We start from the raw sequence: 27,535 nt of genomic DNA, 5'->3' as shown, positions 1-27,535 counted from the left end.
CTGCTGCTGCTGCTACTACTACTACTACTACTACTACTAGTGAAGAACAAAAAACGGTAAGTACATCACATGAGCAGCACACGAAAACAGAATTAGGGGAAACAATTGCTAGTATGAGGAGACTTCAGGAAGTAATTTACACATTATTATGGCAAGCTAAGAACTTTTATTGAATGCTGCACTAGACTTTAGTGACCCAGATACAGGACACTCTTTTTCAACATAGACATCAAACGCGAAGTAGAGCTGCATTTCCAGGAAATGTGGAACACATGAAATTTTCTAACTACGCGTTACTCTTGTTGCACAATGGTCTTCGCATGCGACGACTTTTGTAACTTACTCGCTGAAGTCCCTACGTAATTGGTACCAGTTACGTAGTAGACGCACACTTTTCAGTAGGAATAAAGGTAATGAAACCAACATGAAAGGAAATGCTGGCACGGTTACGGCCACACATTTGAGATTACCACGCACTGCATAATCCTTTTCGAGTGTGGCGCATACCACTTGAACCACTATTCCAGGCGTCGGCAAGCGCAAGTGGTCCACGGGCCTGAGTCACATACTCAAGATGGCGGGCTGCCTCGTCACGTGATGTGACAACAGCGCTCCTAGCGTATGAAGTGAAAACCATAGCGCCCGTGACGTTAATATTAACCAAGTAACGCACCGATATAAATGGCATTTACTGCCCAACACGCCAAGCCAGCAAACTGTGCACCAAAATGAGCGTTTTAGAGAGTAATTTCATTTTATGTTCAGCTCATCTTCAAATTTGTACATTTATTTACGAGTCGTGAACATTATTTCTGCACATGTGGCGTTTTAGAACAGCTGTCTTATAAACTTTCGAGGCAAAATTCTGCAACGTCGCAAGTAAAGAAAACAATAGTCACGACTCGTAAATAAATGTAAACGCCTGAAGAAGGGATGTCAGGCATATTGAGATGTCTTCATGGAAAAATAAAGACACATATAAAAGAACTGGCTGCAACTAATTCATTGTAAATTACCTTCAGTTTCAACAGCTGCAGTATTCTAACACGTCCACAATGTACAACAGTTATTTACTAGTGTTAATACGAGAGAGAATTAAAAAAAATGGTTACGAGGCAGGCAATCCCTGTCGACAAACACTTGGGAATAATTCTGCAATATTTGGCCGCACGCAGGTATGTTATGAATTTAGTGTGTTAACATCCACAAACAGACTTCTCAAGCAATTTTTAAATATTTATCCAAAAAGAGTATTGACGAGTGCTCGCATAGGCATGGGTTGTTTCTGTACCGCTAAATAAATTAAGTCATCATTTCTTTGTTCACTTTTCAGTTTAAAAGTCTGAATCGCTTGAATTCAGATTCTATCATCTGAAGTAGACAAAAGTAAAAATTATATATATATATATATATATATATATATATATATATATATATATATATATATATCTGATCTTCCGGACATGACGGAAAGAACAGATACCACCGGCGACCATGCAGCTCGTTAGAATGAAATTACGATGAAATGAATACCCTTCGCTGCATACAGACGTTGATACATGTCAAAGAGGACAGTTGAAAATGTGTGCACCGACCGGGAGTCGAACCCGGGATCTCCTGCTTACATGGCAGACGCTCTATCCATCTTTTATCTTTTTTTTCCATTTTGTTCGATATAATTCGTTGGGTTTGGTCTGGGCGGACTCACAAGACGTCCGTTCAATTTGATCGCTGATTCATCGACTCAGTTTTTTTATTACAGAGAGCACGCAGCCCTCTGACCGAACACGCTGCGCTACCGTGCCGGCATCCATCTGAGCCCCCGAGGACAGAGAGGATACTGCGACTGCAGCGGTTTATCTTTGGCACTCCTCCCAGGAGACCCACATTCGCAACTTACTGTCCCGCACTATACGAGGTTTGTCCGGAAAATACGTATAATAGTTCAATAATAACTTCATTTTACAATTATTCAGGTATTACAATATGGTCTCCTTCAAAGTACTCGCCTTGAGACGCGATACACTTCTGCCAACGCCGTTTCCACTGTTGATAACATTGCTGAAAGTCTTCAGTTGTGATGATGTTTAGTTGCCGTGTCGTTTCCGCCTTGATGGCTTCCATATCTCTCAAGTGCCGCCTCCGAAGCACCATTTTGCATTTCGGGAACGTGAAGAAGTCACACGGGGCTAAATCGGGTGAATAAGGCGGGTGGTCTGTCACGGTGATTGAGCTTCGGGCCAAAAACTCGCGCACAACAAGTGACATGCGAGCGGGCGCATTGTCGTGATGAAGGATCCACCTGCGCCCTTTTGCCAACTCCGGTCGAACTCGGGCCACACGAGTTCTGGGACTTGTCAGAACTTCAACGTAAAAATTTCCGTTCACTCTCTTACCGGGAGGGACAAATTCCTTGTGAACAATGCCCCTAGAATAAAAAAAAAAAAACAATCAACATTGTTTTCACATTGGACCTTGATTTTCGTGACTTTTTTGTTCTCGGTTCTCCCGCTAGTTTCCATTCCTTGCTTTGAGATTTGAGCTCCACATCGAATTCGTAAAACCAGGACTCGTCTCCAGTGATGACTCGGTTGAGAAAGTCCCCTCGTTCCTCTGCTTCCAACCAATTCTCACAGCACTCAACCCTCTTTGCTTTCTGTTCTGTCGTCAAGAGCTTCGGTACAATTTTCGCACACAATTTCTTCATTTCAAGTTTTTGTGTCAGGGTTTCGTGAACGATTGTTTTGGGGATTGACAGCTCGCCAGCAATCATTCTGACTGTCAATCTACGGTCTTTAAGAACACAAGCCCGAATTCGTTCAGCATTTGCATTGGAACTCGATGTCGACGGGCGTCCTGGGCGAGGGTCACCGTTCACTTCTTCTCGGCCATCCCCGAACCTTTTTAACCACTTGTTTACGGTTGGTTCCTTCAGAGAATTGTCCACGTAAACCTGTTTCAAACACACAAAAATCTCACGGCCATTCTTGTTTAGCTTGGGAAGAAACTTGATGTTGACGCGCTGTTCCTCAATCAGAGAGAGCTCCATGCCGACGGCAGGTGAAAAAGGGTAACTGTCAACAAGCTGCCGCACACTCCCACCTTCACGCAGAGTGCTCTGACTCGAACTGAGCGTTGATGGGATTGATTACCGTAGTAGCCCCACCTGGCGGTGACTGCAACTTGTAACATAAAGACATTATTCAACTTTTATACGTATTTTCCGGACAAACCTCGTATGCACAGTGCCCTTGCCCATCATACTCATTAATCGCGGCTTTGCCGCCGATTCCCGTAAGAGTTCGGGCACTGTTTGTACATCAGCACAGAAGAAGATGGTCAAATGGCCGGTGAACCTTAAATATTTTCAACTGTCCCCGTTGACTCATATCAACGCCTGTATGCAGCTAAGGGTATTCATTTCATTAGAAGTAAAAATGTTCAAATGTGTGTGAATTCCTAAGGGACCAAACTGCTGAAGTCCTCGGTTCCTAGTCTTACACGCTACTTAAACTAACTTACGCTAACAACAACACCCACACCCATGCCCGAGGGAGGACTCTAACCTCCGGCGGGAGAGGCCGCCCAATCCGTGACATGACGCCTCAAACCGCGCGGTGACTCCGTCCGGCGACAGAAGTCAAACTAGAATAATGTCAACGGCAGGATGGCTGGCGAATATCTGAAAATGAATCACGGTCGCAGTACAGTGCAAGCGACCCTCTCTCTCTCTCTCTCTCTCTCTCTCTCTCTCTCTCTCTCTCTCTCTCGAATTTCTTCCGCAGGCCGAATTGAAACCAATCGCGGCCATAGCTGCCAGTTGCCCAGCCGTGCACTAATCGCAGAGGCGTCCTGAGGCGTGCTCCGTGGCGTGACGTCGACAGCTGAGCCGCCGACGCGCATGCGCACAAGCCAGTGTCACCTCGTGACGTCACTGGGTGGAAGCCGCGTGCGGTTTTACGGCAGGGCGGAACTTCGCGCTCGACTGGCGCCGTTCTGGTTTTGTTCCTATGTATGAGGCGAGGAGTGACGCGATCGCATCCTGCAGCTTCGCCGCACGTACGACGTAGCCAGCAGCGGAGACCTTTCGCGACCTTCTAGTTCCTCCTCCTCTCACGCTCATCGCTTTCCCCGAAACATAACGCTGTTCGGCGAATGGCGGCTATTCGCGGTGCTGATGTGAGGCGGCTGTAGTTATGGATGCAGCCCCGTGAAATGCATACGCGTTGCAGGAAGACTGTTTCACGGGGTACACCTAGCTATTTGAGATGAATTCTACGATGCAATATAGCAGTTAAGCGCCGTTAGGCCGGCATTACAGTATCAAATTTCTTTGTCAAAGATTTGATCAAAGAAGTGATCAAATATTCCGTCAAATATATTTGACAAAGATCTTTGACGTAGCGCTACAAGGGGTATTACACTGTCATCATATTTTTCGTCAAAGTTCAAGATGGCTGACAACAACAACTTGTTATTAACCACAGCAGTTGTATGTACCACAATTGCACTGCGTGCACATGTGGAAGAGAGGCGGGGGGGAAAAAAGGAAACATACCTGGGTGAAACCGTGGGTTTTACGACGACACGATAAAAGCATTCAAGAAAACATGTTACTTGTGAGCTTATAATGGAGGACGTCAAGTCGTACATCAATTACTTGAGAATGGATGAGCATACATTTCAGTTTGTGCTCAGTGAAGTGTATCCTCATATCACAAAGCACAATACTCACTTAAGAACTGCTACATCTGCAGAAGACAGGTTCACTGTAACACTCCGATTCCTTGCTACAGGAGAGGGTTATGTTATGTTATGTTAGGTCAGGTCAGGTCAGGTCAGGTCTCCAATCTTCTTAATCATTTTTGTATTCAGCGTGCCTCACGTTGTAAAGCGCCTCATCAGCTTCATACACCTCTATTAATTTTGTAGTTGTCGGCACACACCAATTGTATTTACCGTCAATGTTTATAAAAACACTACAGACGACAGAACGCTGCAGCGATGCTAGCGCTCTGTGTGGTAACATGTCACATTGCAGTGAACAGAAGACAAGCGACTTCTTTGATCAAATCTACAGCGAGACCCTAGATTTGATCAAATTTTGGACGACATTTGACAAAGTTCCCTATTACACCTTCAAATATCTTCGACAAAGATATTTGACAAAGAAATTTGATAGTGTAATACAAGCCTTAGCGACAAACTCCACATTTCTACGTCTACGCATGTGCTCTGCAAACCATTTTACACTGTACGACGAGAGAAATTTTGTACCAATAATAAAAACTAGCTCCGTAAGCCTTTTCAGTATCCTAATCTCTCTTATACTCCAACGTTTAGCCGGCAAGGGGACAAGAGGTAGTGGAGTAAAGTTCCTTGTGACCAGATTTAATACTAATATCCTGGGCTACATTCCAAACCACGGCACAGTTTCCTATCGTGTGATGGCACTTTTCACTGTTGTTGTTTTGAGTCCTTCGTCGGATGGGACGTTAATCTTGGTGGCCATTCGTGCTTTATGAGAACGATACGCTGTGTACTGGCATGAGGTTACAACCTGTCCTTCCAGTCATCATCGTTATCAACAACAACAACAACAACAACAACAACAACACGACCTTACGGTGCACACGTCTCATCAGACTTAGCTACACGAAATAGTTACAGGTAAAAATTTCTGATTGCTGAACCGCCCAATCGGCTTTTGGTAAAATGTCGTAATATGGTGAAAAAATGTCGGAATATGGCGAAAAAAATGTCGGAATATAGGGAAAAATGTCGGAATATAGCGAAAAAAAGTCGGAATATGACGAAAAAAATGTCGGAATATGGCGTAAGTTTCTTTGAACCATCAACTACGGCCCACATTACGTGATAGATCGGCTCTCCGCAGCGTAAGTTAAGTTGCGTTTGTTCATATCCCTGTTTCATTTCTCTGTGTTTATAGCTTTGGAAAAATTTCTGAAAATGAAGAACTGACTTTCGTCCTCGATAGCAAGGCACGCGACACTTAGGTCTGAATGCTCACTGAGATATGTTGCTTAATTCATTTCGCGTTTTCTACCTTCTATCTTTCTCTTTTCCTCTTTACTCCCTTCCAAAACCGAAAAAGTACGGAAATGTGGTAAGATATTTAGGAACGCACACAAACACTAACCATTACATTTCTTTATGACCACTAAGTTCTGGCATCTGTTTCATAGTCTACAGAAAATGAAAACTGAAAAGGTTATGACAATGTGTTTCTTTGGTTCCAATTTCTGCTTAAGAAGAAATGTCAGTACTGGATCGTTCCAGTTCATTGTCAATCATGAATTTACATTGTTGACTGGCCATGAATATTACTTTTCTACTCACAGTTGCTCATCAGACCTATGCTGCGATTCCCCTTTTAACGTATACTAAATAATGAAATCTACCTCTTTCAGTGACGACTAAAGACCGGCAGTACTGTTTCGTGCAGCGGGTAACGAAGCAGAACGGTGTAATACACAGCTCGAGTTTTGCTAGAAGTAAAAAGCATTCCAGTTCCTACGCTCAAAATGCCTAACTCGTTGTGTGTCATTTGTAGCTCCAATAAGTAAATCTGCAGCTAACAAACTATAAAGTGTATATGCAGACTTAACATTTGTAACATGGCCGGGATTCGAACCCGGATCTCCAATCACAAAGCAGATGCGCTAATCGCTATCCTGGACTTGGACGGTGAACTCACTGGTGACAATGCCACTAAAGCAGAGTTATTAAACACGGTTTTCCGAAACTTCTTCAGCAAAGAAGACGAAGTAAATATTCCTGAGTTCCAATCAAGAACAACTGCCAAGACCATGAACATAGAAGTAGACATCCTCGGTGTAACAAAGCAGCTTAAATCACTTAATAAAATACAAGACGGTCCAGATTTTATACCGGTCAGGTTCCTCTCCGAGTGTGCTGATGCAATAGCTCCATATTTAGCAACTATATAAAACCGCTCTCTCACAGAAAGATCCGTACCTAAAGACTGGAAAATTGCTCAAGTCACATCAATACCCAAAAAGGGATGTAGGAGTAATCCTCTGAATTACAGGCCCATATCACTAACGTCGATCTGCAGTAGCGGTTTGGAACATACGAAACTGTATTCGAACGTTATGAAGTACCTCGAAGAAAACGATTTATTGACACATAGTCAGCACGGATTCAGGAAATACCGTTCTTGCGAAACACAACTATCTCTTTATACTCATGAAGTAATGGGTCCTGTCTACAGGGGATGTCAAATTGATTCCATATTTTTAGATTTCCAGAAGGGTTTCGACACCGTTCTTCACAAGCGTCTTCTAACCAAACTGCTTGCCTATGGAATATCACCTCAGTTGTGCGACTAGATTCGTGATTTCCTGTCAGAAAGGTCACACACAGTTCCTAGTAATAGACGGAAATCCATCGACTAAAACAGAAGTGATATACGGCGTTCCCCAAGGAAGTGTTATAGGCCCTCTATTGTTCCTGATCTATATTAACGGCATAGGAGACAATCTGAGTAGCCCTGTTACATTGTTTACAGATGATGCTGTCATTTACCGTCTCGTAAAGTGATCAGATGGCCTAAACGAATTGCATAATGATTTAGACAAGATATGTGTATGGTGGGAAAAGTGGCAATTGACCCTGAATGAAGAGAAGTGTGGAGTTATTCTCATGAGTACTAAAAGAAATCCGCTAAATTTCGATTACGCGTTAAGCCACACAAATCTTAAGGCTGTTAATTCAACTAAATACTTAGGGATTACAATTACAAATACCCTAAATTGGAACGATCACATAAATAATATTGTGGGTAGAGCAAACCAAAGACTGCGATTCATTGGCAGAACACTTAGAAGGTGCAACAGGTCTACTAAAGAGACTGCTTACACCACGTTTCTCCGCCTTTTTCTGGAGTACTGCTGTGCGGTGTGGGATCTACATCAGATGGGACTGACGGATGACATCGCAAAAGTACAAAGGAGGGCATCTCGTTTTGTATTATCGCGAAATAGGGGAGATAGTGACACAGACATGATACGTGAACTGGAGTGGGAATCATTAAAACAAAGGCGTTTTTCGTTGCGACGGGATCTTCTCATGAAATTTCAATCACCAGTTTTCTCCTCCGATTGCGAAAACATTCTGCTGGCACTCGCCTACATAGGGAGAAATGATCATCACGATAAAATAAGAGAAATCAGGGCTCGCACAGGAAAAATTTAAGTGCTCGTTTTTCCCGCAAGGCGTTCGAGAGTGGAACGGTAGAGAGACAGCTTGAAGGTGGTTCATTGAACCCTCTGCCAGGCACTTTATTGTGAATTACAGAGTAATGAAGTAGATGTAGATGTGCAAATTTTCATTCACCGCTTCAGTCTTCATATACAGATCATGAAGTTTAGAGACTTGAAAAGGTCTCTGGAACCATATGGCTTCATTCGATGAAAGCATCTATGGGTTTCAGGCAGGATCCCTCGTTTCGGTCGATGCTGACGTGGTATTCCAATACAGTTGGAGAGCCTCTGCGACGCTGCTCAAGTTTAGGGGGGAAACCAGGTGGGCTGAGGCGCGACTGGGAATTTGGACTGAGGACGAAGGCGTGCTAGAGTTGTCCGTGAAGTTGTGCAAAGCTACTATGTCAGGGTGGTGCAGTGGTTAGTACAACTTCCTACTGAGCTGCAGAATCGGGTTCGAATCGCGGCCTTGGTAAAATTTTTCATTCGTCGCTTAGATCTGCTTATAGATATCATAGATATTTGAGACTTGAAAAGGTCTTTGGAACCATATGGGTTCATTTAATTAAACTATAAAATGGCGATGCATTCAGGATCGTAGCAATGGCCAAAAACGTTGATGTGTATCTTAACAGTCTGAAAATGCTCTTCAACCATAATTACACAAAATGAAGTTTCAAATGCAAACACTCAAAGGCTTCGATTCAAATCAAGAGTAATGGAATGGATAAGGGTTTCATGTAATTTAAGTTGAAATGGCCTCAGAAGTTGACGGGTGGGCACTGGTATAAATAACAGTATTGACAAAAATATAAAATTTAAAAAAGTAGAGGGTTTTCACAACGAAGCTATCTGTGAAACGTCCCCTTAGAAAAAATAATGAATTACTGTGCTGGCCGGCCGCGGTGAAGGTGCGGTTCTAGGCGCTCCAGTCCGGAGCCGCGCTGCTGCTACGGTCGCAGGTTCGAATCCTGCCTCGGGCATGGGTGTGTGTGATGTCCTTAGGTTAGTTAGGTTTAAGTAGTTCTAAGTTCTAGGGGACTGATGACCTCAGAAGTTGAGTCCCAAGAGCTCAGCGCCATTTGAACCATTTTGAATTACTGTGCTGGTAAACCTCTTACGTTGTTTTATTTTCAAACAGCTGAGCAGAACTGAACGTACTCAGACATTTCGCTCTTTACCTATTCTGATCAATACTAAACTGACACACAATATTTTTAGCGCAACGCAATCTGACTTTCAATAATCCCTACAAGAGAATGGACCTGACTAACATTAACCTATACGTTTCACAAATCACTTACCTCACAAAAATCTTCGTAACTCCAACTACTGCAATACAGCGAGCGCCACTACTGTCAGCTAAATAAAAGATTCAAACCACTGAAGGCACTAACTACTGATACGCATAGTTAGCAAATGAAAGATTTTGATAAAGAACAAACAATGTATTTCCCTTAATAGTGTTCAAAAGTCATAATATATATAGCAGTTCATGACATCCAGTCTTGCAAATTTACTGTTCTGATGGACACACGTCCAGATCATCCGCTCTCAAAACTCCGCCATCTCTCTCCCCACATCCACCACTGCTGGCGGCTCACCTCCAACTGCGCAATGCTACGCGCTGTTAACAGCCAGCTGCCCAACACTACAATAGCATATACTCCAACAATGCAAACCTACCCTTCACCCAGCACAGTCAGTGATTTTCATATAGAGCGCTACATGGCGTTACCAACATCAAAACCTAAAGAGTCTACTTACATCTGCTACTCCTCGAAGACTTTTTTTGCCTTTTTTCAAAAAAAATTCTTAATGGCTTATATACGGTATATATGGTATTTGGACGTAGTCTGGCAGTCGAGTACAAGTGAGCTCAGAGGTAGAGAAAAATTACGCTATTCGTACAGTCATTATAAAATAAGCATAACGCACTTTTGCTGTCTGGTTAAGCACAATAATAACGACAATGATAACGTCTTTCGCCGAAATAATCGTGGCCGTCTTTCGAAACAACTTTTGCTTCGTTCACATTCACCTAGCCCGAGGATCGGTTCCCACGCTCCAGCGTTCGTAAGTGCGCGTTACACCTGAACGACTGTAGACAGGCGAAAGCTCATAACTGGCTCTATAAACGAGAGAGAAGCCATGTGCACCACCTGTTCCCTCTAGAACGGCCCGAAACCCGCACTACTTGTCCGGTGAACAGACAGTACGATCTGGAGCAGCCATACGTAGGCGGCTGTCAGTGTGGGATTACACGGTGGGTCCAGGTCGGTCGAATGGCTGACATCTGCTGTCAACGGCGTCGTACTGGTTCCCGAACCGAAGAACATGTGGGACTCGTCTGGTTCTCGTACACGCGCCCTCCTTTCCCGACCGGCGCCAGTTCTGTGGCCGAACGATTTCTCGCAGCAGTAAACTCGTGGGGTACGTCTCCGACAGATCGGCGACGGATGAGGGGAGAAAAAGTAGGCGGGTTTGGCAGGTGGCAGAGGAACGCAGATGCGGACCGCTGCCTCCACGCGCTGAACAAGGGTGTCAAGGTCGCATTTGGTCGCGGGCAGCACGCACGGCCACCAGTCGCGGACCGGTCCAGCTCCCACCCGACGCAGGAAAACGTGACAACCTGTGCTAACGCCAGCTGTGCAACATGAGGTTTTTTTTTGGGGGGGGGGGCGGGGGGGGGGGGATGTTATGTTGACACATGTTTCCGATGCGTGATCACGCGCAAACCGCTGTTTGGCCTCCGGCTGCAAGTGGCATCTTGAAAAACTGCCAGCTAGTTTGCGTCAGTGAGAAAGAGCATCTGTTTCGTGAAGGACCGTTTATTTACCGTGCGCGGTATTTAAAGGTACGCGCGATCCGACCTCAAATATACAAGCGCGTGAGTCTTTGGGGATGACCGCGAAATGAGTGAAAAACACCTGCAGCGGAAAAGGGAGCAACCAGATCCAGTTACAACAGACAAGAACAAGAAAAATGGTTCAAATGGCTCTGAGCACTATGGGACTTCACATCTATGGTCATCAGTCCCCTAGTACTTAGAACTACTTAAACCTAACTAACCTAAGGATGTCACACAACACCCAGTCATCACGAGGCAGAGAAAATCCCTGACCCCGCCGGGAATCGAACCCGGGAACCCGGGCGCGGGAAGCGAGAACGCTACCGCACGACCACGAGCTGCGGACAGAGGAAGAACAAACTGGGCTCTACAAGAAGAAGAAAAGTAAGGAGTAATGGTAAGAATAGTAGTAGTCTTGGTGATTGTAGTAGTGATAGTAGAAGTAGTAGTAGTAGTAGTAGCAGAAGAAGAAGGAGAAGAAGAAGATGAAGGGCTGGAGCCGGGGGAGGAGGACGAAGAGGGTGAAGCGACAGTTCAGGAGACATGTTGTAAATCAAAGTGCTGTTCTATATATTTTCCACGAAGTAACAAAAATTTCACAGTGTTTATAAATGCCGCGATAACTAATTTAGACCGGTATGATTCTTATGTGTTAGAAGCAGGGCATTTCTGATTGAATAGCACAGGCGAAGTCAGTTTACGTTCTGTGGCTGTACTTAGATTTTATTTTGTGACGGTGATAGGCTGATAATCGATTCTGGTGAGATGGAACTGCATATTCTCCGTACAGCGAGGTCAAGGCTGAAAACGTGAGCTGTTCCCTGCTGGGTTTTACGCTTATATCGATAGCAAAGTTTTAGAGTTATTTAGAACGTTTAATACAGAAAACATATGATGTTTTTCCTGCTATTTAAGCGAAACTACAGGAATTTCTCGTAATCGTAGCATCATCTAAACATCCTTACCAGAGTCTATTATGAAATTTTGATGTTTCAGTCTACTGTATCCACAAATTTTTGAAGGTCTTTCGTTGAACTTTTAAGTACTAATACACACCAATGTAATATTATCATCCAACAGATAACATAATTACCTTTTTTCATGGTTCTTCTGACCTACACGCCTTATAGTTTCGATGTAATAGTAATTTTTATCTGAATTAAGCAAAATTATATTTATTTTTCTAGCTAAGGCTAGGGAAAAACAAATGTCTGTTAATGTAAACCGTAATGTGCAACACTTTTCCTAGCTGCTACTTTAGCAATGGTATTTACGGTGCCGGGTGGCAGTGGAAAACAAGAGTAATATTTCCGTCTGTCTCTTAGGTGCAGTGCTATGTTTCACTTAGGTGCAGTGCTTGTTTAGAAAAAATGGAGGGGAAGGGAGCTTTGGGAAACCCATTAATCCAAACCGATTGTCTGTGAGTAAAGATAAAAATAAGTAAGTGGCCAAGTGACAATATTTGGCTTAGTAATAGATTAATAATGTTACTAGTAGTCATTTCAGCAATTGTTAATTTTTGCCTTAATTAATGCTAATAATACCTGAACTACACTTGTAACCTCTTAATTTAAATTTAGATGGGTAGAGCTATATTTTTTGTAAAGAGAAGATGCTGGAAGAAGACAGATTAGTTGTAAGTTTTGTATTACTGTCGTGCAAAATAAATATACATAAAGAAACGAAGTAATTCGTGTAGAATAATGCGTTGTTTGCTAATTTGTGGAGTGAACTAAATCCAGATCATATAAAAGTAGCGGGTTCACGATGGTTGATCTGGTACTTCGCTCAACTGCAGTTTCCTACACATGTTTAGGGTAATACAGTGCTGGCAGATAAGAAAGAAAACGTAGATAAGTGTGTCATCGATTCGCAACTACAGGTGAGCACGATAAATCAGTCGTAGATTAAAGAGACGGTCAACACCGGCCAGTGGAAACGACTGTCAGATCGACGAGAAGTAGGAAATCTTACAGTGTACGCCCGGAAAATTGCGATACAGGAAAAAAAATCAGAATATGCTAATTCTAATACACACGCTGTACATCGATATGCAATCGGGTCACTTGGTTTTCTGAGAAGTGTCCGTGCACTGTAGGTATCCACTGTGACGAGACTGTTCTCAAGAGGAGAAAGAATTCTGTGCTGTCACGAGGTTTCACTAGTTCTGTGTTAAATGCTCGACGTATCTGCCTTGACAGAATTGCGACGCATAGCACAAAAATACCGTTGAGACGTAGTCTCTCAGAATCAGCTACTCCGTCACCTCTCTCTTGCGTCGGATGTCGCGGTGTTCGCAACTTGGGTGCCGGCGGGAAGCGAGAATGCGGCAACCGTCCTTGGACTAGAAACCCTGCCCACGTACATAATGACAAAATGACGCGCTCAAGCACACTGAGTAAGTGGGGTTAATGAGCAGATGAGAGTCTCCACACAACTTGCCACACAGATTCTGGGTACCGACGTACGTTTTCTGTACTGTCGGATACTAGGCTCGTATTAAGTACATTCAGATTCAGGTTTTCTGTGTTTTCTCCTAAAGTATTGCGAGTGACTGCTGGAAGATTCCTTGAGTACAGCCACGGCTTACGCCTTCTCTCGGTATCACTAGCGCTTCTCCCACAGAAATCTATAATTCCGCGAGACTTTTAACTGTCTTTTTCTAACTTGGTCAGTGACATGAACTTTCCTCGTAATCACTATGGTGCTGCAGAGCACAGAGTTGAAACTGGAAGTTGAGGGTGTGGAAGTGAGAAAAGAAGTTGAAGGCTAATGCACATCAGCTCTCACAATGTTAAAAGTTAGATTTAAATGTTGCGGTGGGAGAGAATACCATTTTCAAATTACATTAAACCAAAATAAATTAAACAAAATAAATAAACGCAGCCAGTTGTTACCGCACTGTGCGCTTGCACTACACCAAGCTTATACTACTATAGTGACTCCTGCTTCACAATGTGTGTTTACCTGTTTACTGTGTGTTTAGCGAAAGTTTCAGTGACCGTATGACATGAAGTGAAGTGTCGCGAGACGTTTGTATGTGTGTGCGGATCGTGTTAATGCTGTTTTAAACGTTGTGCTTATCAGGCTGAAACTGTGGCCAGCTCGGAATTCGCCTAAAAATCACATCATTATGCTCAGTACCCTAGACTGACCGCCATTAGCCCAGCACCAGCCAGTAAATAGAGAACTGTTTTAGAAAAAATAACGGAAACTAATATTGTAGAACTGTCCTCTCAGTAGATATTATCTTTGATCAATAATGTGTGATACAGGTAGGAATGCAAGGTGTTCCTGCACTTGGAAACCAAAACGGTTGAAGGTTTCAACTGTGTCAAGGGAAGTGTGTGGGCGTGCGATATCGTGCAATAGAGTACTTTCAGCGACGATAGACCTCGGCATTTGGCGCATCGAACCGGTTTGTATTAAGATAGATTTATAAAATGTCTAACGAAATAGTGGGATATGTGGAATATGAGTACTGGCTTTCTCGTGTAACAATAAGAAAGTGAATACATCTGAAATTGTCAAATATATTTAGTTATTTCTACTGACTGATTTCTTGGATGGCTACGCTAATGGGTTGAAATAAGTTACTTACACGTGACTGTGCCCTCCACATTTCAGTTAGTGTACTCTAATGCACTTTAACGCTCGTTTACTTGGTCAGCAGATAGGCATAGGGTGGCCAGCTCCTTGGCATCCATGCTCGCCTAGGATTACATCCATTTTTTTAAAAAATAAAAAGATCTCGTTACTAATGTTCACACGTGCATAAAAATGGAGCACTGCGGGAACGTTGCATCGAGAGAAACACAGATTATTGCTTTCCACATTCACCTGCAAACGTTTCAGCGCTTTTGCAATATGACTAGTTGATTTAGTTTATTTCCCTTTTCGTCGTTTGTGTAGCTGTTTAGCTTCGGCGGACGGTGTGTCATCTGCAATTTCTTTCCCCTACTGATATTAAAATGTTTCTTATTTGTATTCTGACTGGCACTTAAGCCGTAGTTTCTTCATTATGGGACGTACGTACATATGACGTCACAGTAGGACATTATGCAGAGTATTGTAAACAGTTGCTGCTTGATAATTTATTTTGGCATATAAGCTTATTCCGGCTTTATTTCCTTCATCAGTACATCTGAAAACAATAGGTTATTTTTATATTTTACACAATATATAATTGATACAGGTTTTCTACATGGGATATTATACTCTTGACACTGACGTAGTAAACGGACATATGTCAAACTGTTGCTGGTTTCCGTAGCTGTAATATTTTTTTCGGTAACGTTCTAAAGTTCTTCGATGCTTTTATGCTGTACGTATGTTACAATACGTTCTTTAATTACTTTTACAGTCGTAGAAATTCAGTTTTGACAGCTAGCTGTTTAGTCAATACATGTCCAACATCAAATCATAGAACGACTTTTAAACTGTACTGAAAAAATATTTTTTTTCGAACAACAACAGACAGCAGCAACAGTTGACTCAAATTAGACATGTGTTAGTTTACAACGTCAGGACGTGACTACAAAATCCAAAGTAAAAATTTTATATCATGTAAAATATAAATCAATGCGATTGGTTGCAGACGTATTGATGAAGACAATAAAGCCGAAACAACGTTATATACAAAAATAAAATATCAAGCAGTAGTAATTTTCTGCCTGTTAAGTCGTAGTCTTCCCAGCTATTCGTTTACAGCCGTTTCTCGGGTTTCTTTTGTGATGACGAGTGCTTTGCAATGTTTATATTGTTTTATTTCCTTTTCCACGATGAATGCGATCGACTGAACTGACTAATGTTTTCGGAAAAAATGTGGCCTTTCAGGTTTTTTCGACGTGGTATCATTTCAAGTATTCTGACGAGTTGTTGACTCTGTACGATATTTGGACGATCTACCGAATATCCTTGTTCGGTTGCTGCGAGCCTTGTTGTTATGCGTGCTCGCTGCCTGCACTGCAAGCAGACTCTGGTAACCCATCGGGACAGTGGGGGAGCAGCAGTAGGACGTTAAGTACTTGAATAATTGAAGTTGAACCAAGACATGTACTGTAATTCAGACGTCGTTTATTCAAAACATGCTACCAGTTTCGACACGAAAAAGCTTCATCTTCAGGCTCCTGTATACAGAAATATAAGTAGCATGACAGTAAATTATAAGGAGAGTACTGACAACAAAAGTCTCAGTTTGTGAATAAAAGGGTGACAAATCCCAGTTTCAGTCACAAACTGTGGTTTATTGTTGTCAGTACTCTCATTATACTTTAGTGTCATTATACGTGTGTTTCTGTCTACAGGAGCCTGAAGATGAAGCTTTATCGTGTCGAAATTGATAGCATGTCTTGGATAAACGACGTTTCAATTACTACGCAGCTGTTGGTTTCAACTTTCATTATTCAAGCATTGCAAGAAAACTGTCTGGTCGGAGAATGAGATTTTCACTCTGCAGCGGAGTGTGCGCTGATATGAAACTTCCTGGCAGATTAAAACTGTGTGCCGAACCGACACTCGAACTCGGGACCTTTGCCTTTCGCGGGCAAGTGCTCTACCATCTGAGGGGTAAGCACGACTCACGCCCCGTCCTAACAGCTTCACTTCTGCCAGTAAAGTTTGGATGGTAGGAGACGAGGTACTGGCAGAAGTAAAGCTGTGAGGACGGGGCGTGAGTCGTGCTTGGGTAGCTCAGATGGTACAGCACTTGCCCGCGAAAGGCGAAGGTCCCGAGTTCGAATCTCGGTGCGGCACACAGTTTTAATCTGCCAGGAAGTGTCTGGTCGGAGTCCGGGCAGCAAGTGACCACAGTACGACTTATCTATGTCGGTTTGGGAGAAGGGCGACGCCCGCGTGTGACTGTGTCCCATCAGAGGGTACTTACGACCAAGTGGTTTACGAGTGCCCCATTTTCGATGATGTAGCAGCCGCACTAAGACAACAACTGCCGAGTAGCAATAGTTACGACCTACTCAGACAAGAAGAGACCTTTCAAACGCTGAACACATTAGCCAACGAGGTGTCACAAAAAGTATTAACAACTTTCCTGAGAGACCCTCATTACTAGTTAGTTAGTAATCACCGATCGCGTCCACCACTCCAATCTCGTACCACCTGTTCGTGGATAGGTCGACTTAACAGCTGGAATCTGCCACGTGCAGGACTAGGGGGACTGGGATGATCTTCTTCACGAACTAGAAAACGCACCGACTATGACGTAGAATAGGTAGTAGATTTTAGTTAAATAGAATAGGATAGTAGATTAGGAACCTGCAGCGATAATTAACTCCTTGCCTGCCCTGCGCCAGGGCCATGTTCATAGGGATTACCTCTATGAGCCGGGCACCCAAGTAGGTTTATATTAACACTGGCACATATGTAACGCTGCAGGCAGTCAACACTAACCACTCGTAGATATTAGAAATTATGCTAACACTAGAAGTTGTTGTTGTTGTCTTCAGTCCTGAGACTGGTTTGATGCAGCTCTCCATGCTGCTCTATCCTGTGCAAGCTTCTTCATCTCCCAGTACTTACTGCAACCTACATCCTTCTGAATCTGCTTAGTGTATTCATCTCTTGGTCTCCCTCTACGATTTTTACCCTCCACGCTGCCCTCCAATGCTAAATTTGTGATCCCCTGATGCCTCAGAACATGTCCTACCAAGCGGGCCCTTCTTCTTGTCAAGTTGTGCCACAAACTCCTCTTCACCCCAATTCTATTCAATATCTCCTCATTAGTTATGTGATCCACCCATGTAATCTTCATCATTCTTCTGTAGCACCACATTTAGAAAGCTTCTATTCTCTTCTTGTCCAAACTATTTATCGTCCATGTTTCACTTCCATACATGGCTACACCCCATGAAGTAGCCTGCCCATTAATAAAAATGTAGTACTGTCTGTAAAAAAGTAAAAATGTAGTAGCTACTATTATAATAACACTAAGAAAATTAAGACCCACTAATCAGTAAGGTGGTGGGTTACATTGTATAATAATTATTATTATGGAAATAAAGAAATTTTTTAACGAAACAAAAGTGAGCATAGTAACACAGCTCGAAGCACCTGACGAAGACGACAGGGTCCGTCGTCGAAATTTTTGTGCAGGAAACTGGAATCGGCGAGACGGCTGAACACCCGAAAGCACACCATTTAAATGTCGATAAACCTCAGTTCGTGCAGCTGAAGAGCAGGCTACAGTTACTGTCGGGACTAGTGAAAGAGAACGAAGTAAACAAGAGAGGGGAAAAGAATGTTTCGACTCACCCGTCGTGGAACTCTGGCGAACGCGGAGACGTGGTGCTACTGCTGCTGCCGCCGTTGCTGTAGCGGTAGTCCCAGGCGGCCGACGTGGACAGGCTGTCCGGGGGCGAGACGGGCGCCGGCGACGACGCCACCATCCCCGGGGGCGCGGCGGCGGTCGGCGTCGTGGAGGCGGTGCCGGGGGCCGACAGGGATCCGCCGCCGCCGCCGCCGCCCTTGAAGCTGGCCTTGCGCACGAGGCTGGGGGAGGCGAGCATGCCGGCTGCGCTGCCGCCGCCGCCGGGGATGGCGCCGTAGGTGAAGGGCCGCGAGTCCTGGCGCGCGTGGTACGGGATGCTGTCGCCCTCGCCGAAGCCGTCGTCGCACTGGCTGCCCGCCGGCAGCAGCGGCGAGGCCGGGCCGCCGCTGCCGCTGCCGCCGCCCGCGCGCGTGGGCGACGCCGCCGCCGAGGGAGGGGGGCTGATGACGTCACCCGCGAACGGCCTGCAACGCGCGGGCATACCGTTGTTGCCGACTCACCAGCTGCTGCTGCTGCTGCAGCCGCGGCGAGCGCCAATTTTGGAAAGACGGCACTGGTCGCCGTGGAGACTCGCGGAACTGGACTGCGCGAGCCGCGTACCTGCGCTGGACTGCGGAGTGCCGGCGTTTCGGCTGGCAACCTCGCGCCGGAGGCGTCGCCCTTGTGGCGGACGCGCACAGCTGGTGACGCGGGAGTCTGCCGCCGGGCTTTAAACGGTTTCCGATACCTTGCCAGCTGTCTTTGTTCATCTCGAAGCATGCCTCCGCCGCGACAGAAAGGAATTACCAGCCAGGTGCTCGCACCTGCTGACTGTGTCTACAGGTGGCAGGTTAAAGACTACACACGAGCGTGGCATTGGGCAAGTTTTGGGCAGACCCCGCCTCCTCTGAGCGTGACTAATGTGTTGGTATCACACACACAACGAGGTAGGGTAACTATTCGATTAGCATTCAGGAGCAGCTCGGTTCAAATCCGTGAATATCATGATCTTCGATCAGATGAACAGGGCTGTTGGGAAATAAGGTTCGATCGGTCGTGAAATGGAAACAACTGTGAAAAAAAAAACGTTTTATTCGCAACAATTACCTACACCTTCCAGTTACTTCTCTAAATAGTCGCCGCTCCGACTTAGACGTCTGTCGTAGCGTTCTCCCAACTTTCCAACACCCTCGTCATAGAAGGCAGCGCCGCGCGGAATTAGCCGAGCGGTCTCCGATACCTTGCCAGCTGTCTTTGTTCATCTCGAAGCATACCGCCGGAGCGACAGAAAACGGTCAGGTCCTCGCACCTGCTGAGTGTGTCTACAGGTGGCAGGTTTAAGACTACACACGAGCGTGGCATTGGGCACGTTTTGGGCAGACCACGCCCCCTTTGAACGTTACTAATGTGTTGGTATTTCACACACAACGACGTAGGGTAACTATTCGAGGATTCTATTAGCATTCAGGAGCAGCTTGGTTCAAATTCGTGAACATCAGGATTAGATCCAGAGGGCTGTTCGTAAAGTAAGGTCCGATAGGTCGCGAAATGGAAACCACTGTGAAAACAAAAACGTTTTATTCGCAACAGTTAGCTAAACCTTCCAGTTACTTCTCTAAATAGCCGCCGCTCCGACTTAAGGCCTGGCCAGACAGAATCCGGCCTGCCGCTGCGCAGCGATGGGCCGGGCCAGTCAGCGGCCAGGGACGCCACACAGGCAACGGCCGGCCGGCCGCAGCGACTCTTGATGCGTCAGCTGTGTTACACTGTGGAAGGGGCCGAAACCCATTATTAAGCTTGCATGCGTAGTGCGATTGTCTTGCGTTAGACGATTTGGAAGCTTCACGCGGGACACGTTATCATTGTGCGAGTTTTTTTTTTAATTTTTATTTTTTTATTGCAGAAATGAGTAGCTTGCACTAGCGATACGAAATGGCACCAAGAAGAGGAGATGTTGGGTGCACGACATTGATAACAAGAGAGAAAGCTTAGGAGAATACCGTCGTCTGTGTATTGATAGAGAGTCTGACGAAGAAAGGTTCTTCAAATATTTTCGTATGTCGCGAGAATGTTTCGAGGAAATGCATCGCCTGATAAAAAGGAAGCACCGAGAAGTGCACAACGAACTGGAGAAAGCCAATTGATACAAGGCACAGACAAGCCGTTTGTTTGAGGTAAGTTTTACCGCTTGTGGCCTCTTTGTGCCTGAAATAGAAGTCATATAAATTATTCCATTTCAGTTTTGCTGTATCATATGAAAGGTTCGGCGGAAGAAAGTGCTAACCCACTACGTAGTTACGAGTGGAGTGATGAATTTATCTGCAGTGTTTACGAATACAGCAAACGATAGTAACATCTAGTTCCGTATGTCCCGCTAGAGAGAACTTTCTACTTAATAGATTGTTTTGGCTCTGAGCACTATGGGACTCAACTGCGGAGGTCATTAGTCCCCTAGAGCTTAGAACTAGTTAAACCTAACTAACCTAAGGACATCACAAACATCCATGCCCGAGGCAGGATTCGAACCTGCGACCGTAGCAGTCTTGCGGTTCCAGACTGCAGCGCCTTTAACCGCACGGCCACTTCGGCCGGCAATAGATTGTTTTGTTTCATTGTATTCATACCCTTGTCATTGAATTTAAACAAACATATCTTTGGTCGTTAACTTATCTATTCGTTCTATCGGCATAATTGATTTTAATCTTTTCCAGATACTTGACTACAGGCGACAGTCACCAGGCCATAGCTTTTTCTTTTCGGTTTGGACGTTCAACACTCTCAGATATTGTGAAACAAGTGTGCCAGACAATAAGGACTGTTCTACAGCCCAAGTATTTTCCTACTCCTACAACAGAGATGTGGAAGAAATCTGAAGAAGGATTTATAGAACTGGGGGTTTCCGAACTGCCTTGGAAGCATGGACGGAAAGGCTGTCAGGTTAAAATGCCCGAAGGATAGTGGATCCCAGTTCTTCTGTTACAACAGTTCTTTTCGCTGGTTCTCCTGGCGATCGTTGATCCATACTACCGAGTTTACAGTAGTTGACAGTAGAAGTTATGGACGTCACAGTGACAACACTATTCAGCTTTCTATCAAGAGTATATCGAGGACAAATGTATTCTCCCTCCAAATCAGGATCGCGTGTGTCATACAAAAAGTTGTATTCTCTCACCTCCTCTACAAGTCTTTCTGTGTACATGCACTACGAGCTGCAAGACAAAAACCGCCTCACGCCGCTGCTTCTAGTGTGACCACACAGCAGTTGAGTGCACCAACAGAGCCGCTCCGGTTTGCGGCGAATCTGTAATCTGTGACAACCCGGCGGCGGCCGGTGCGGCAGGCCAGCTGCCGGTGCGTCAAAGCCGCACTCACAAGGGGAGGCCGCCAGTTGTGAAATTCAGATTCGATTCATACTGCGCATAATAAAATCTCATGGCCAGAGGTGTAATGTGGCAAAGCACCAAGATGCACTTCTCAGTCGTTGTCGAGAAAATCGACAGTTAAAAGAAACCGTTGCGGTGAAATACCCTCTACGATTAACTCTTTCCCACAGCGTCGTGGCGCAGCGGTAAGCACTCGGGTTCGTGATCCGAAGGTCGCCGGATCGAATCTCGCGCCATGCAGTTTTTTTTATTATTAGTTTTTTGTAATTCATATATATATATATATATATATATATATATATATATATATATATATATATATATATATTAATGAATTGCTTATGCATGTTGGTGAAGGCTGATCACTCTCCAATTGTACCGCCTCCATTTTTCCGTTTTTTAACAGGGTGTACCAAAGCTCTCCCGTCCGCACTGATTTTCGACTATGTTATAAGATGCGCTAGGGACCGCATCTACCTTCTTTCGAAGTTAGGAGGGAACTACGCTGTTATGCGGCGGCTCGTTTCGGCCCATTCAACATCTGTTCATCAAGTGTAACGAGCGAGTAACGGAGTTTATATTTCATACCTGCCACAGCGAATTTGTGTTCGTGGGGTCTCTATTCTAATTCGAGCGTTTGACTTACGCTATACGTATTCGTTTCGGAATATCGCTTCTACGTCTTCCGTTAACTATACGTGGTTAACATTATGAAGACAATTAATAACATTTGTGAAATACAACTTTGTTTGCGGAAAACATAATGATGTTCGAAGTCGCCAGTTTTTCCACGACAAATGACTTTCAACAACTTATTATATGCATAATTGCCGGGAATTATATATATATATATATATATATATATTTGAATTACAAAAAACAAATACTAAAAAAAAAAGTTGCATGGTGGGAGATTCGATCCGGTGACCTTCGGATTACAAACCTCAGCGCTTACCGCTGCGCCACGACGCTGTAGAAAACTATTAATCGTAGAGAGTATTTCACGGCAACGGTTTCTTTTAACTGTCGATTTTCTCGACAACGGCTGAGAAGTGCATCTTGGTGCTTTGCCACATTACACCTCTGGCCATGAGCTTTTATTATGCGCAGTATGAATCGAATCTGAATTTCACAATTGGCGGCCTCCCCTTGTGAGTGTGACTGCCGCCCTACAGTAACGAGCGATTCAACAGTGCGGCCTGCCGGCTGCGGTTCAAGGCCACAGGCCGAACGGCCAGGCCGCATTCTGTCTGGCCAGGCCTTTGGACATCCGTCGTAGCGTTCTACCGACTTTCCAACACCCTCGTCATAGAAGGCAGCGCCGAACGGAATTAGCCGAGCGGTCTCAGGCGCTGCAGTCACAGACTGGGCGGCTGGTTCCGGCGGAGGTTCGAGTCCTCCCTCGGGCATGGTGTCTGTGTTTGTCCTTACGATAATTTAGGTTACGTAGTGTGTAAGCTTAGGGACTTACGTCCTTAGCAGTTAAGTTCCATAAGATTTCACACACATTTGAACAGTTTTTGAACATTTGAACATAGAAGGCATCGCCTGTGTCTCCCGCCAGTTCTCTGCGATAGTCTTCAGTTCTTTGTTGTGCCAAAATATCTTCATAGCCGCGGTTTTTGTGAGCACAGATGAAACTCACAGGGAGCCAATTACGGCCTGCATTGCGAGTGATCAAACACTTCCCATCGAAAACGCTGCAGGAGCATCTTCATTGCCCCTACAGTGCGTCATGAAGAAGGAAACGCATGGCACTTACGTTAGGCGCGCTGCATGACATCAGGTGAAATCTCTCACCAGGCCCTCTTGCTTGGCAGGAGATCTAAGCATCTTTACGTGCTCGCTGAAAAGAGCGACGTGATGCGATCGACGGGCATATTGAAGACACTGCCCAACACATCTGTGCATAGCATCATCGGATTGTCACTGTGGTTTCCATTTCATGTCTGATTGGACCTTACTTGCCGAATAACCCTCGTATATCGAACAAGACAGCACTGCACTGAAGGTAGTGAACTCGCGTTCAGAAGCAGCAGTGTTCAAATACGCCAGATACATACAATGAAAGCTTGCACGGATATCTTTCAAATGATTCAAATGGCTCTAAGCACTATGGGACTTAACATCTGAGGTCATCAGTCCCCTAGACTTAGAACTACATAATCCTAACTAACCTAAGGACATCACACACATTTGACACCGTCACAGTACACGATGCACCAGTGTCCGACACTACTGGTTTACGCAGTAAATCTGATGTTTCACCAGCCATCAACTGGTAGTCATATAATAAACGCCATCACAAGGACGGCTCTAGGCGTTGCATTTTCTTACATAAGTGAACGGTTGTAGTCCCTCTGACCTCCAGTCACAAGGATGGACATACAAAAACCAGTGCTGTGTAGTCGAAGTCCATAAAACTCTTTTTGTTCCTGACGTACCTTCCGGAGTTGCGTTAAACCTCATCAGACGTACTTCTGGATTCGCAGATCTTACCAACTGGCGGATTGAGCATCGGAACGCGACATAAATACAACGAAAATGGGGCGTGATCGGCGTAGATAATCCTCTAAAAGATTGAACCTAGTTATCTAACATAAACATATATGGCTTCTTAGCCAGCTGCTTAGTTAATAACATTATTTTGAATTTTACCGTGAGGGTAATGAAACAAACAAGACTTTTGTAAACGTTATGCAAATACTAATTACATTTACAACTCTGTCTAAACATATTCCTTACAAGCACAGCACAGTAGTTTCGTACTGAGAAGGCCAGACAAACAAAACAGATGTATTGTTAATTTTATGCTGTTAAAATTCACAATATTTTGAAGCAAAATTTACATCAATTTTACTATATTTGAGTGCAAGACCAAGCGGTTTCTAATATTCAATGACGAATTTCACCGAAATCTCGTGCGGCGCACAATCTCTGTAGTTTAGGTGGCTTTTGTACACCAATTTGAGGTTGTTTCTCGACATCATAGGCCGAAAGCGTCCTGACAGACCACAAGCGTCCTGTATCAAAATTTATTCATGTGGAATGAAGCTAAATCAATGTACTACGTTGTAAACAGTTTTGTTTACATACTGTGTATCTCGATGGCTTCTCCGTACAGAAGTAGGTTACAGTTAGCCATTGTAGATAAAAATGACAATGACGAACTATTATCGATGGCTTTACAGAGACAGCATCGGGACAATTTTAACATCGAAGAAGCTTAGTGATGTATGGACAGTACCTCTACAGAATCGATAAATAAATTTAGTCTTGGGCGGACGACGTCGATAGTTAAGTTTTACCTTTGACAAGGATTATCTTTATCGATTACTCCTCCCTTTTCATAGCATTTATGTCGCTCTCCGATGTCCGACTCATCAGTTGGTAACACGAAGGTTACTCGATTTAAGCAGGCCTGAAGATGACATAATGTATTGTCGAAACTGGTAGCCTAAAAATAAAACCTAAATAACGGCGATTGGTATTGTATTACTGGAAATTGACCAGCCGTAGTCCCACACTCCAGACAGAGGATGGAGTTACATTCAATTCTGAAGATGTCCAAATCAGCTCTGGACGAAACGCCAGGAACAAAAAAATAGATTAATGGACCATGATAATACAACCCGGACGATTCAACAGCAACTATGTTCAGTACACTTTAGATTCTTTGTTATTTACCTAAGTCACTCAAAGCAAACACCGGAGTGGTTCTTCCGATAACTTTGCGGTAAATTGTGTCCCTCATGAAAGGGAAGCAGTGGTTGGGAAAGGAGTGAGACAGGGTTGTAGTCTCTCCCCGATATTATTCAATCTGTATATTGAGCAAGCAGTAAAGGAAACAAAAGAAAAATTCGGAGTAGGTATTAAAATTCATGGAGAAGAAGTAAAAACTTTCAGGTTCGCCGATGACATTGTAATTCTGTCAGAGACAGCAAAGGACTTGGAAGAGCAGTTGAACGGAATGGACAGTGTCTTGAAAGGAGGATATAAGATGAACATCAACAAAAGCAAAACGAGGATAATGGAATGTAGTCGAATTAAGTCGAGTGATGCTGAGGGAATTAGATTAGGAAATGAGACACTTAAAGTAGTAAAGGAGTTTTGCTATTTAGGGAGAAAAATAACTGATGATGGTCGAAGTAGAGAGGATATAAAATGTAGACTGGCAATGGCAAGGAAAGCGTTTCTGAAGAAGAGAAATTTATTAACATCGAGTATAGATTTAAGTGTCAGGAAGTCGTTTCTCAAACTATTTGTATGGAGTGTAGCCATGTATGGAAGTGAAACATGGACGATAAATAGTTTGGACAAGAAGAGAATAGAAGCTTTCGAAATGTTGTGCTACAGAAGAATGCTGAAGACAAGGTGGGTAGATCACATAACTAATGAGGAGGTATTGAATAGGACTGGGGAGAAGAGAAGTTTGTGGCACAACTTGACTAGAAGAAGGGATCGGTTGGTAGAACATGTCCTGAGGCATCGAGGGATCACCAATTTAGTACTGGAGGGCAGCGTGGAGGGTAACAATCGTAGAGGGAGACAAAGAGATGAATGCACAAAGCAGATTCAGAAGGATGTAGGCTGCAGTAGGTACTGGGAGATGAAGAAGCTTGCACAGGATAGAGTAGCATGGAGAGCTGCATCAAAGCAGTCTCAGGACTGAAGACCACAACAACAACAACAACAACATTTTCGTAAAACTAGGACTCAAATGTTTTGCTGTGGGAGAAGTTTCTAGCCTTCTTCCTATCTTAAATGTGAAGTTATCACCAACCCGAAGGTTGTTGAAACATTACAGACCTCTGCCATACGTGGTAGGACTGCAGGTGGTACGCCTACTTCACGTTATTCTGCTCGATGATTCTCTCATGATATTCATACTCAGCAACGAAGCTGTGCTCGCGGAGAGGGTTTGTACGACTTACTGGATTCTGACGTACATTGAAAGATGATATCACTAAACTATTTGAAGGTAAAACCATCACATCTAAGGATACATGCCTACACTTCGCGAACTGGAGTATGTTACACTGGATACAGCTTAACTCACACTGAATTCAGGTCACCCATTCACCTTCGCTACCATTAATTAACCGTGATCGCTCTGTCTGCTTTCTTTCATTCATGAAAGGAACATTTAATGATGATACTATCAGAGACTGGGCGCAAACTCAGAATGTGGGAAGAAAGGGGAAGGAAATCGCCTATATCCTTTACGAAGGAAACATCCCGGCATTCGCCTTAATCAGTTTGGGGAAACCATGGGGATTTTAGATCTGGAAGAGCGATAAAGGATCGATTCGGGAAACGATACGAATTTTAGATCTGGAAGACCGATAGGGGATGTGTATCGCTGCACTCGGTGCGCTAGCCCCTCCAGCTTTTTGCTCGGTCACGTCACTTTGTGGTGTTATTACCCTCGCGAACTTAAGCAATGTGATGTCCTTCAGGAGATCACCATTAATGCTGTAATGGTGCACTATCAGGTCTTCCTCATGATTGTGGACACTAACTTGAATGAACACGCGTTTAAAGAGAGCTGCTATTGAGTATACCATTTGGAAATAAAATCTATATCGTTCTGCACCTCCTTACATTCCTTGAGGAACGACGTTCCTGTAAACTACAGTGTCACCACCAAACAGGTTCGGTACAGACGCATACGCCGTGAAAAACAGACCTTTATATTCAGAATGGATCGGAAATGAGTGAGATCCGGTGGGATACTTTGGAAACACAAAATTAATTTCGTACCTAGCGAAAGATTTTCAATATATGTTAGTAA

The 27,535-nt window shown here is 44.2% G+C and overlaps 1 protein-coding gene across 1 annotated transcript in view; it reads right to left on the bottom strand.

Moving 5' to 3' along the window:
• LOC124616737 (tensin) overlaps positions 1-27,535 on the bottom strand; it is a 517,648-nt gene that overhangs the window by 125,912 nt on the left and 364,201 nt on the right. The window contains exon 8 of the mRNA XM_047145102.1: positions 18,364-18,843. Within this exon, the coding sequence (XP_047001058.1) occupies positions 18,364-18,843 (480 nt within the window). The remainder of the gene's footprint in view (positions 1-18,363; positions 18,844-27,535) is intronic.

Source organism: Schistocerca americana, chromosome 5 (genome assembly GCF_021461395.2).
Source record: "Schistocerca americana isolate TAMUIC-IGC-003095 chromosome 5, iqSchAmer2.1, whole genome shotgun sequence".
In the NCBI taxonomy this organism is placed as follows: Eukaryota; Metazoa; Arthropoda; class Insecta; order Orthoptera; family Acrididae; genus Schistocerca; species Schistocerca americana.
This window is presented reverse-complemented; position numbering and strand designations above follow the sequence as displayed.